At 39.5% G+C, this 12,925-nt stretch overlaps 1 protein-coding gene across 1 annotated transcript in view; it reads right to left on the reverse strand.

Moving 5' to 3' along the window:
* Window positions 1–12,925, reverse strand: part of ezrb (ezrin b) — a 32,565-nt gene that overhangs the window by 19,381 nt on the left and 259 nt on the right. The window contains exons 2-3 of the mRNA XM_034900920.1: window positions 10,692–10,789; window positions 3,891–3,974 (exon numbers count right to left, since the gene is read on the reverse strand). Of these exons, the coding sequence (XP_034756811.1) occupies window positions 3,891–3,974; window positions 10,692–10,703 (96 nt within the window). The 5' untranslated portion in view covers window positions 10,704–10,789. The remainder of the gene's footprint in view (window positions 1–3,890; window positions 3,975–10,691; window positions 10,790–12,925) is intronic.

Genomic DNA, 12,925 nt, shown 5'->3' on the forward strand with positions numbered 1-12,925 from the left:
AGTGGGGCTATGTCTGTGCCAGGCCCTCTTTGAATGCACTGCCAAATATGGGGAATACTGCCAAATTCCCCACCCAGTCACCGGGTGAGGTGTTAAGTTGCCTGTGTTAAGTTTGAACCAACACGTTGGCAATCCGGCCACCCCCTTTTAGTGGACAACACCAAATACAGGTCACGCTGACCTGTGGGAGTAAAAATGGATGGCTTTGATTCAGGGAGCTTTTCTGATGGCTTGGATGTAGTACAGCAACAAAAACAAGCTCTACTAGGGGGGCTGACATAAGAGAGGCGGCATCTCATCTGCAATGAAACTCATAAGGCCTCAGAAAACAATCAGCCCTTTCATGCTGGTTTTGCTTCGGGGTCTACAGAGTGAGAGGAAGAGAAATAGTGTGGGCTACTGATCGGATACCTAAATAAACCTAAAGGATTTTCTCAGGGCTACTGTAGAGAGGCTTGGTACAACCTTGGCATTAACAAAGAGGGAATCATTTTCATCTTTCAAAACGTACTTTACTTGATAAATAGATAAAGTATAATATTGTATGACTTTATTATATATATATTATTATATAACTAACATGTTTTACATTTTAAGAGCTGAAAATAATACAGTTCATTAGAGGAGGATTAAATCTAAATCTGGGGATTCAAGTTCAATAAACTGAAATCACAGTAGGTTGCTTTGGCAGAATGCCTCAACTTTATTGGGTTGCGCCAATATACGCCGAGAGCTCCTAACTCCTCTGATATTCGTTCGAAGTCAGATTAATGAAAACAGAACAGCCTAAGTTAAGACTTCTCTTCCTGTTTTAACACCACGTAGAACGCAATTTTATAATGTAGAGACGAAAAAGCCTATTATATCACATGTTTTCCAGTACTTCCCACCAGTACATAACATTAACTCTTGATTTAAAAAAAACAGGAATGGATAAATGCATTAAACAAGTGAAAAAGATTAATTCATTCAGGTAAATGTAAGTTATTGTTCTAATCAACACCCGCCCATTCCGAGTCAACTGACTGTAGATAGAAGTAGAGACCGTTTTTAAGATTAAACAATCTCCTGCACGCACAATTCAATCCTAATTTGAGTTCATTGGTCTATAATGTCTCCTGACAGCCTCTGACCCCATACAAACAGTTTTTTCTGACTAACATTACTGTCTACAGCAAGTAAAAGAAAGCTATATTTAAGACTTTTGTAGATCAAATGCAAGACATTAATACTTTCCAGGGGCCTTTTGGATGAGGAAACTGAATTAAATGGGTGTTTTTTTACCCTGCAAAACAATGGGGATTTGCTTGTAAATTGTCTTTGAGATCTATAGATTTATTTTTTTCCTAGGCTGGATAAAAATAAATCTATAGATATGTATCAAATCTAAAGGTCATTCCCCTAAAGTAGATGCACAATTGTATTGGCAAGGATTACAAAGCAGGAACTCAGTGAAACATTTGCTGTCAAGTCAAAGCCGCTAAACCTTTTAAGAAATTTTTAAGAACAGTGTCACCGCCCACTTCAGACTCATTTAAGTTTGAAGGAACAAAAGTTGCAGTGCCACAGAGAAACGGTTAGAATGACTCGAGTCTGCGGCAGTGAAAGTTTCTCCGCCTGGTTTATGGGAGCTTGGGCCCTGTGGTGAGAGAGGAATGCCACTGGGCTGCAACAGCTTTGCTCACTACATCCTCTGGGCTGAATAACGTGGAGTTCTCCAGCAACATAGAACGAGAAGGGAGGGGTCACCCAGTTGGGCCCCAAACAGGGACCGGCACAAAGATGAAGAAGCGTGTTTTGTGGTGGTGACGGGGCAGTGGGTACTAAGTACTACCAAGTACTAAAGAAAATGGGTGTATTGCCGTCAGGCCACACATTAATTGTGACTGAACAGTAAGGGGGAATGTTACAATGAGTTCTAAGAATAGTTCTGCTGCAATACTACAGCACAGAATACTAGCCATCATGCAACGTGTTCCCTCTTTTGACTTGGAACAGCTTTGCAGTAATATTTTAATGCGGCTTTGACATGTGGGTTGAGTGCATGAGTGAACTAGTTTCATATTTTGCTCCTGGCAGTGATACCTGTCAGCCAGATTATTCAGATTTGGAATCAGAACTTTTTAAAATGCTCCTATGTTTTCATCCATCTAACATCAATCCTCCATCTTTGTTTGATCAATCAAAAACTGAAACTGAAACCATTTTGACACTGCATTGGATCTGAACACAACAAACAGACTATCTGGTACATCTACTGTACACCGTGACTGCTGTGATTTTTCTAATTGAGGCTAAATGAAACAAGCGGCAGTGAACAGTCACATGGAAGTGGAACTGTGCGAGGGCGTGGACGGGAGTGGCAGATGTTTCTCTGTAAGAGCAGCATGACAGGGACTGAGGTTATGATCAGCGCAGACCACACAGCCACACCAGGCCTAACACTTGCTCTGGAAATGAGCTCAATGCTGCTACTCAGCATTTCCACAGAACCTGTTAAACACTGTGTGAGTGTCCGTGTACCTTTGCAGCTGATTAGTGACAAAGCACCCATTTGAAACTAAAATCAGGCTGCTGACAGACTTTAGGGAAACAGCCACTAAACGCCAAAATAAAAGATAGACACTGGGAACGGCTGCTCAGACTTAAGACAAGGTGTGAAGCTTCATGGGCAGTTTCCCATGCTCATATAGTAAATAGAAAAACTAAAATTGAGCACTGAATTCTGACACTATCACAAGGGGCGAGCGGCCCACCCCAAGTGGGAGGGAGAATTCTCCAACACCTATAAATAGGGAGACGTCAAAGGCGAATATCTGAGTCCTCAGCTAATCCCTCCTATAACAAAACCACACAAAGATTTAGAGCAGGAGCCCCATTGTTCCATAAGTGCCGACTTGGTCAAAAGACATCGAAAACATAAGAAATTACATCAATATCACACAAAACAGAGTATTATAGTTGATGTGTAAGGGTATTATGCGTAACATGGTTGTATTAATTTGTTTGTTTTTCAATAAAATGTTCTTGACATGGTTGAATCCTCTGACATGCAGCCAGAAATCCACACAGTCGCTACACTTGCTGTTGAAAAACGAGTTATACAGGAAGTGGCTAAAACAATGCCTTTTCTCCCCCGGTGCTGTCATACAGCCTCGGAGGAGCTTGTGCTAATGACATATCATCTACATTTGGATTTTAGGTACTGAGATTTACAATGAAAGTTTACAACAGAAGGAAATGCAAAAGACCACTAGCAGGAGGGTAACAGAAGGGTCATGAACAAAACACCATGCCACACATTACCACTTTTATTGGACAATCATTAATTGCAGTTTACTGAACCGTAGGGAAACAGACCCAGTCAGAACAACGGCCATTCGTAACGTTACACCCCTGTTAGCATTACAGGTGCCCCCACGCACCCCTTACACTTTTACCCGTCTTTACAGTTTAATTTTAGCTAACTTTACCAGACAAAAGGGGGATAAGGAACCAAAAGGATTAACACTAATAGTAATTTAAAGATGTGGTAGCATTGGATCTGGACGAAAAGGATAACTCTGGAGTTGGAAGGGGTGTACCGCAATTCTGCCTTCTCACTCCGTGACAGCGGTTCGTGAAGCTGGGTGTTGCAATTTGTTTTTTTTTAGCATATCTTTACAGTCTTACTCTATAGGTATTATATATCTGCTTTATAAATACCACTGGACTGTAATTGTCTGATTCTATAAAACTGATTTTATTCCATAAAAATGACTATTCAGAACTTCCTCCTCCTTTCCACGTTGTTTTGTTTACAAAACCTTAATATATATATATATAAAAAAAATAAAATAACAGGTCAACATTGATGCTAGAGGTCAATACAGATCTGATATGCACAGTACCTGGTCAAACAGCTGCTTGCCAGTGGTGCTGGGCTGGATGGCGAACTCCAGCTCAGCGTCCATGGTGGTGACGCGAACATTGACCTGTGGAAAAACATGGGAAACCGTGAGTTCAAAAGCTGACCCAGAGCAACAGAGAGGTTCTCAAAAGGGCCTACACGTGGTAAAGCATGACAGACTGCAGAACACTGCTTTGGGGGGTGGGTCTGTGTGTGTGTGTGTGTGTTGTGTTTGGTAAGGGGGTGTATTTGCAGAGTAAACACATGGGGCTCTGTGTTTATCTCTGCTTTCTAAGAGCCAAAAGGGTTGATTGAAGGGAAATCTGCTGCAAAATCGGAGGTGTTTTGGGTACAAATATTAAGTGATGGTTTTAACTTTGGATTTAAAGGAACAAACAAATGTTGAGAAGTGCCGCATCTACTGCTTACTTCAATTATGATTCCCCAAGCTAAATAGAGGCACCAATGTTATTCTGGATGGCTAGACTGAAGAGAGGAGGACTAAAATAAGGCAGCTACTTCAGTCATTCACTCCCATTCACAGAAAAAAAAAAAAGGCATGTCTTTAGGTTCTCTGGTTAATGAATGATCGGAGTGGCCTGTGCATACAAAAAGAGGTGGTCCATCTAACTGAAAGCTGCTTTTTGAGCAGAGAATGTCCCCTTACAGGGATCCGCCCCAGTGATTAATATGGGATTTCAAAACCATTACAAATAGCAAGACAGAATAATGTAAACTGACGTCATGTGTCCTATAATGGAAGGAAACAATATTCTGTAATGTATGTTTGATTAGTAATCAGAAAACGGCACATAAAGGCCAAGCAACAAAGCACAAATATTTACAATAGCTGCTTTGAGGTAATGCACGTACAGGCTATCTTCTCTGTGTGTATAATGTCAAATGTCTGGTATTTGCGGGGGTTATGAAAAGACCCTCAAAGTATTGACTGAACTTATTAATGCTCAATGAAAACAGCACAAAGAGGCTAGTGGGAAACACAGTGTAAAGACAGAAAGACTGCTAACAGAGTCCTCCAGTGACATCTTTCATCTCCAGGCCATTGTGACTAGCGCTGAACAAATTCAATGACGCCTACTGAAAAAGGGATGTCTGGGCTGGTGATTCAGTGCTCCACTGATTCCTATGAAGCTGTTCAGGCTGAGCAACGCTACCAAGCAAACCAAGCAAAGCTCGCAGGCTGTTCTGAGTTACGTTGCTGTTTAGGTTTAATTACTAATGTTAACTAGCATGTTAGTTAGCAATAATTAGCCTGTGTCTATGTTATCTCTGAACATACCAACGCTCTGCATCTCTACAAGATTTGGAATGATTGAGATTGCTTTTGGCACAGCTACCAGAAGAATTACAACTTTCAGACAGGTTGCTCACGTCACATCTACGTTTTCAAGCTCGATTGGAGGCTGCGCAGTAACGCTCAGCCATCACCAGAAAGTGCCTCTAATAGACTTCACTGGTCTCCGTCCAGAGGAACGGGATCTGTTGGTCCATTTCTTTAACTGTCTATGTTAGCAACAGACTGGGGTGTGCTGTACAAACCTGCCATTTTTTAATTTAGCCAGTGGTGTTTTGTTGCTGCCTCCAATTTCTTTTGAAACAAAATTTGTCTTCTGGCTGTGGCAACACACCTTTGATGTTCTGTGTGTGTGTCGCGTTAGGTCACTGCTGTGACGACAAGCCACGCTCGCATTACGCATTAAGCTGTACTTAATCTGCAATTGAAAAAGGAGGACAGGCACCGCAGCTGAGTCGAGCTGGTACTAGCTACTGACAAGCTTAAATCCTTCAGAGAGCGCAAATCCAATAGCATCGGATGGAAAGCGCCTCAGAACAGTGCTGTCCAGGATATTGTAAGAACACAGTAGTCTAGACAGTGGATTTTCAAGGATGCCCATTTTTTTTCCATTAATGTGTCTCTGAGTCACTTGGGATCAAAACCCAGGATCTGTGGCAAGGCAGACTTTGCTTTACTAAGAAAAACTCAAGAGCCGCATACAGTGTTCTCTGTCCCGCAGTGCCACATGTGCATGCAATTTGAGTCAAACAGAGATGTGTATACCAGCTTCCAGTCACAGCGAAAAAGCAAGGGAAGCACTGTATTTACGTTACACAGCAAATCAAAGATCTCCTTTCAGCTGCAGTGCCCCAGCAGTCACTCGTTAGGATCATCTACATCTCTAGTGACCAAATTACCAAAAACACAAAATTGCAGCAGAAGTGATCAGAAACTGCCATAATAGGTGATTTGGGATGGGATGGGATGGGATGGGACACACACACACACACACACACACACACACACACACACACACACACACACACACACACACACACACACACACACACACACACACACACACACACACACACACACACACACACCACTGAGGGAGTGATATCTGATCTCAAAGTAGGTCCTGCAACGGTAACTAAAAAACTGAGGCCATTCAGAGCGGTAAAGAAAACATGACACATATGCTAAAAATATACCAGGCAAGGGCCCAAAGTTCCACAATGAGCAACTTTAGTCAGAGGAAAGTACAGGCGTTCATATTAACTGTATAAAACCCTGCTTCACAATTCATAACAGTTATAACTGACTCAATTACTTTCTCACCGTTGGTGGACGGTGCAGTGTTTTGGTAATAAGTAACAAAAGCTAACGTGCATATGCATATATATATATATATATACACACACACACACACACACACACACACACATTAGCATGTTTCCAGTATTCATGCTAAAGCTAAGCTAACAGTATTTGAGCTCTAGCTACATATATTCCCCATACCGTGAGAGTGGTATCAATCTTCTCAACTCTAAAAAAAACTAGATGACAGTCCTCCAAGCCAAAGATAGAAGCGTTATATTAACCCTCTCACCTTAAACACCAAGTTCCCAATCTAAATAAACACATGGTAAAAAGGGATACAAGAAAATAAAACCTACCAAGATAGATAGATTAATACTTTCAAACCGAAGGATATTTTAGAAGGCAGTGACCTCTCATAATCGCTCTGTAATATATCCCAGATTGCCCCCCCAGATAATCCACAGAAAAACTATAGAGGGTAACATTTACAGCTGGAGTTGAGACAATTAATCAATTCAACAATAAGTCAATTGACAGAAAAGGATACTATTCTGTAAATTAATCAATCAAGCCATTTCTTGAAGAATGCCAAATATTTCCTAGTTCCAACCCGCCCTTCCCTGACCCATATAATCATGACCTGCATATCCTCCCTTCAGACTTTTCAAGGGAGGGGTTAAGGTGCTGCCCAGGGTCATGTTAAAGAACTAAGGTGGTCATCACCTCGCTAGTTAAACTGTGAATAGGTTGCACTGCATTCTTCAGTGAAGACCATTCAATATTTAACCCTCTGCATAGTTTGAATACCTTGACAAGATTCTTTTGTAATGGGAGTCACCATAGAAATTACTTAAATGTTCTAAGAGTAATATACCCATAAACAACTGTCTATTATTGACAGAAAACAGGCCTATTGTGTCTTTTTTTGTTTTAGGAAGTGACTTATCTTGTAAGTATACTTTCAAAGGCTCTGTCAACAAATGTATACATGTAACACATGTAATTAAAGAATGAGAGCTGAAACCATTTTTCCATTCGGTTCCATTTTTGGATTTGTGAATCAGGTCTCAAAGGTGTTCCAGGCATGATTAGTTATTCATTATTTAAAAGAACAAATACTAACAAAAGGATATGAACATGAAAAGGTAACACCCATCCATGTTGATCGGGGCCATGCCTTGTATGGTTTGTGTCACTTGGCTGTGACCGCAAGGAAATTCTGGGAGAGCCAAGGAGCGCTATCCTTTACTTCTGACTATGTGTCATTCAGATAAGTAAAGCGTTAGTCACACAATGCACGAGCCTCGACTACTCCTCAAATCTGGTCCAACGTCTTGCCGCTGGGCGTCTTGGTCCTCTGTCATTAAAGATTGTCTTTTCCAAACAATGTTGGAATGTTTGATTTCATGCCAAGTATCGGAGCTGAAATAAGTAAGACTCCCTGTAGGTTTCTGTGCCAGTGAGAATCAAATTTAAGGCAAGTTGGCACTTTGATCCTCTTTGATCTTTGCTTTTCAGGAACTACACTTACTTCACAAATACATTCCCAAACTTGTCCATGACCTTGTTTTAGGTTTTTTCATGACTGCTCAACCACATCTGATGTAAACGGGCAACCTTTAAATGAGTTATGACGTTTTCAAAGATTTCCAGGGGGCATTGAATTTTATTAGATAATAATCAGAAGTGAAGAAAGACAGGGAAGGTCAGGAGAAAGAGACAAGGGGTGTGGATGCTGGATTCAAATCTAGGATGTAATACAGAGTTCATAGCAGGTATTTAATGTCCAAGAATGTCTGTATCAAATCACTTGCCCTAAAGATACAGTTGCAATTTTGCTGCCCAATTACTTTTGCTTTTTGTACGAGTTTGTACGAGTTATATGATTATAATGTATTGGTCAACAAACAAAAAGGGGCCTGATGTAAGGTGCCATTGAAAATTAACCTTACCATGATATTGTTAGAAAAAGCAATCCGATACTCCTGATGGGTATTTTCAGTACAAAAACAAGATTACTACAGCTAGTTTTAGAAGCTAAGACATAAACTGTTGTATTTGTTATTGTGTTGCTGTTTTCAAAATCCCTTTGATTTGGAAAACAATAATAACCTTGGAACTAGTAAGCTGAACACTGAAAAAAAAAGAGCTTTTTCCAAGTTTTGAAAAATAATATTGTACCGTGCAACACGGCAGGCCTGCATGGTTCTCTCGGAAAACGATTGTCAAGATTTACAATAGAATATTTAACGCCATTTCCTATCTAACTGGGACATTTTGGGACCAACTGGCGGGACTGTTGTTGAGGAAATACACATAGCGATACACTGGTAAGATCAAACTATTATTAACCATGTATCCAGCTAATTTATATAGCTCGCCTCACATTACTCTAATGTGTGAAGATAAATGTAATATTGTATGTGGCGTTTTCTTTTGCGGGGTGCAAATATTCCACCAAAACAAGTTCCTTTTAGACACCATTTTGCAGAGCCATGATCGCCGCGTGTGGCAGCTGGACTCGGACGCTATCAGACAGTTATGATGTCATTTCCACAGCGACCCTCATGACAACCGTTAGACCATTCCAAACAAAACAACACCCTTTATGACACTGACCGGGGCTTTCGTCTTTGTCATTAAAATACACTGCTCTGTTCAGCAGCAACCGATCTCTGTCATGATCCTAGCATCGCATCAGCAGCAATCTATACTTCTGGATTTTGTCGGTTTTTAACTAAATGATTCCCAAATTCAAACCTGTTTTATATCTTTAACTTTTCAAACATTAGTAACTGTATGTTTAGGTATCTCTGAACTTTTTATTCTACTTGTTCATAAAGAACAGAGTATAGAGAAAGGTACTCCATATCCATTCTAACACAGTTACACCACATTTCTCCAAATAGTATGCTGAGGGACAGCGTCAATGTATAACTGTACAGTGTGTAATAGCAGGGGTGGGGCAAAACGAGTCAAGAGTAACTGGAGGCAAAAAAACTGGTCATACATTATATATATATATATATATATATATATATATATCAAATAACGTATTTTTTTGTCTTTTGTTTTTGATGATGAAAAGTCATTGATACTAAAATACTAGTCAACGTTTTACATTTTTACAAAGACTCCACAATGACTATGGGAACCCAACATTTAGACTAAGTGGGTAGCAACCTCAAATTTCAGCCTGGAAAACAACTTCAACCAACCAACCAACCAACCAACACCCCCCCCCCACCACCACCACCACACTGTTAATGATGTTGCACAAGTGTGCGATATTATATTTAACATTGTCAAAGACATAGGTCCTGTGACTATGACAACCACTGCAAGCACATAAAAAATAAAAATAAAATAAAAAAAACTGCCCATGTCTAGAATAGAAAGACTCTGTTGATATACTGATATCCTAAAACATATGGGTCACCCCCAGGATATGACAAGAGCATGTGATCTGAGCGGCAATCCCCTTCAACACAGACCGTACTGATTCTGTAAGTTTCTATGACAAAACTACAAATTAAATTCTTCTTCTAGTGATTGTGATTCAGTCTCTAAACTGTTTTTCCTGTTTAGTTTGCAGGCCTGTGTTTTGTTTCTTGCTTATTGACTGAGAGTTAAAAAGAAGTGACAAGTTAAATACATGTACTTAAATTGACAAACGGTTTACACATCACTCTAGTTGAAAGTTGAGGAAACTGCTCTGATGGCAATCAAAACACCTGTCACTCCCAGGAAGTCATTTTTAGAGTTCTTTATTTAAACGTAGCAACAATAAACTAACAGAAAAACATAATATTTCACCTCCTAGACCTCAACAGATTAAGTGTGGTTCGAATACTGACTCAGAGATGACATTTGCATACTAAAAACATTATTGTTATAAAGTAGCGTACTAGCATCAGTGCGCTACCATTCACTGCACCACATATTTCACAATTTACCAACAAACTAGTACAGTACTGTTGCAAATTAGCTAGTTAGTTAGCTAGTTCGATGAATATAAGAAGATGAGAATATCCTTAAGCAAACAGAAGATTATAGTAAATGTAGGACGTTTAACCTTCCATTAACATTACCGGTCATGTTTTAGTTAAGTTTGCCCAGATAAGAAGTGATACAACAAGCAGTGACTGAATGAATCAAAGGCGTTACGTTAACATTACTTACCGCTTTGGGCATTGTCCTGTCTTTTCTTTGCTCTGTGTGGGGAGCTGTTTAATAAAAAATGTCTTTCCAAAGAGGAGACCAGTGCTCTGTGTGCCTTCCTGAAAAGAGAGAAAGAGGAGAAACGAGTTTGAGTCACTTCGGCGTTACTTAAACCCGGGTGAGAGCAGTTTGGCACTCCTGCGTGCGACAGTCATCAGGATGAATCACCGCGAGAACCAACAAGTGAACCGCGGCTAGCTAGCACAACACAGGAAGCTACCCCGTCTGAACTTCAAAATAAGAGCACTAGTTTGGTCACCTTTGATCATTGGTGTTTCTTAACTTTTCAAGTCCTGCCAAGATTGCAAACCTTTGACTATCCTTATTGTTAACCTTTAACATTTACAATTTTATATGAAACCATAGTTGCTAATAAATATTGGCCAGATACCTAAAACCCAAAAATATAATATATAAATATGATCATATTTAATTTTATTATCTCAATTATCTTTTCAACTAATATATATTTATTATGAACTGTTCAACAATGGCGAAAAACATCCATCGCAAATTCTCAGAGCAAACTGCTTCTTGTGTCCAATCATCCATCCAAAACCCAATTTACAGTGATGTAACACAGAGAAAAGCAGCAATTCCTTAATTTAAGAGTAGGAACAAAAGGTTTGACTTTTACCTTTAAATATGAATATAAGTATTGGTATTTTAATCTTCATTTTTAATTGTTTTGTCTAAATGTGAAAAATATCCTCCTCAACTTCTCAGAGCCCATGATGGCAACGAAAGTCTCCAACTGGGCTAGGCAATATATCAATGTTGTATTGATTTTGTGATATGAGACTAGATATTGTCTTAGATTTTGGATATCGTAATATCGTGATATGACAAGTGTAGTCTTTTACTTGTTTTAAAGGTTGCATTACAGTGATGTACTTTTCTGAAGTCACTAGCAGTTCTATCATTTGCCTTTTCCCCACTTAGACATTACGTCCACATTACTGATATTTACTTATTTAAAATGTAATGTGATGATATTATTGTTAAAGCACCAATTGTCAACCCTAGAATATTGCCGCAATATTGATATTGAGGTATTTGGTCAAGAATGTCATGATATAGTCCAACAGTCCAAGACCCAAAGATACTCAATTTACATTAATATTTAACAAAGAAAAGCATCAACTTCTCACATTTGAGAAGCTAAAATATGTAAATATTTGGCATTATTACTCAATATATGACTTCCGTGATTTATTTAAAAAATAATTGCCAATTCATTACATTCAATTAACCAACCAATTAAGCTACAAATCAACATAAAAACAGTACTTTGTATAACCTTGATTCTGCAATAATCAAATAACTAATGTGTATCCCACTCAAATAAAGGTGTTCCATGCATTTATAATTAGCTCTTTTGATCTTGTATAATGCCATTCGAACCACCAAGCTAAATTATTCTATTCTGAAAATTAGGACCGGAAGTCCCCTAGTTCTATTCTACCTTGATACTGTTGAATCATCCACCAAGCACCAGTTAAATATGGTACTCAACATGCCTCACCCACTAGGTACGATAAAGTTATAGTCCCCACCCTGCCCTGTTTTAGTCTTTTATTTTGATGCCTACCGTTGCTAACAAACCCACACCCCAGGACAATTCATTAACGTTAATGGGAGCCATGGACACGCTCCGTATGGCTTTATAAAGTCGCTTTAAGAGGCGAAGAAACAATGTTGCATTACATTACAGATAGTGTAAACATCAATAGTCAGTACCCCAGTTGTAATAATGTTACAACATGTAACAAAGTGATGATTTTCAGGGTATATTTCCTTTAAAGAGATTACACGATTACGTCTTGGGGAGGCTACACGCCCACAGAGACAGTGAAACCTTTCATACCCAGCAAACGAGACGTAGCCTACATGTCACCGCCTTGATCGGCACCGGTAAAGGGCATATAGGCTATTTCAACATAAGACAAGTTGTAAACATGTTTAAAAATCCAACCTTAGAATAGTTAAACTCAAGCTGAAATAATAATGTTGGTCTTTGTGCAGAGCTGTGCCGCAGTCATCACTAGTTTATAATCCTACAGACACCTGTTGTGAGATTTGTCTCCTTTGTGAACAGAACCCGCCGAAAAAAGTGTGAAAAGTAGGCCTATGTTTTTGAACAGCTTTGACCTCGCTTTCCTGTAGGCTGCAGTCAGTACGACGGACAGGTCGTC

The sequence above is a fragment of the Etheostoma cragini genome, chromosome 18 (assembly GCF_013103735.1).
Source record: "Etheostoma cragini isolate CJK2018 chromosome 18, CSU_Ecrag_1.0, whole genome shotgun sequence".
Classification (NCBI taxonomy): domain Eukaryota; kingdom Metazoa; phylum Chordata; class Actinopteri; order Perciformes; family Percidae; genus Etheostoma; species Etheostoma cragini.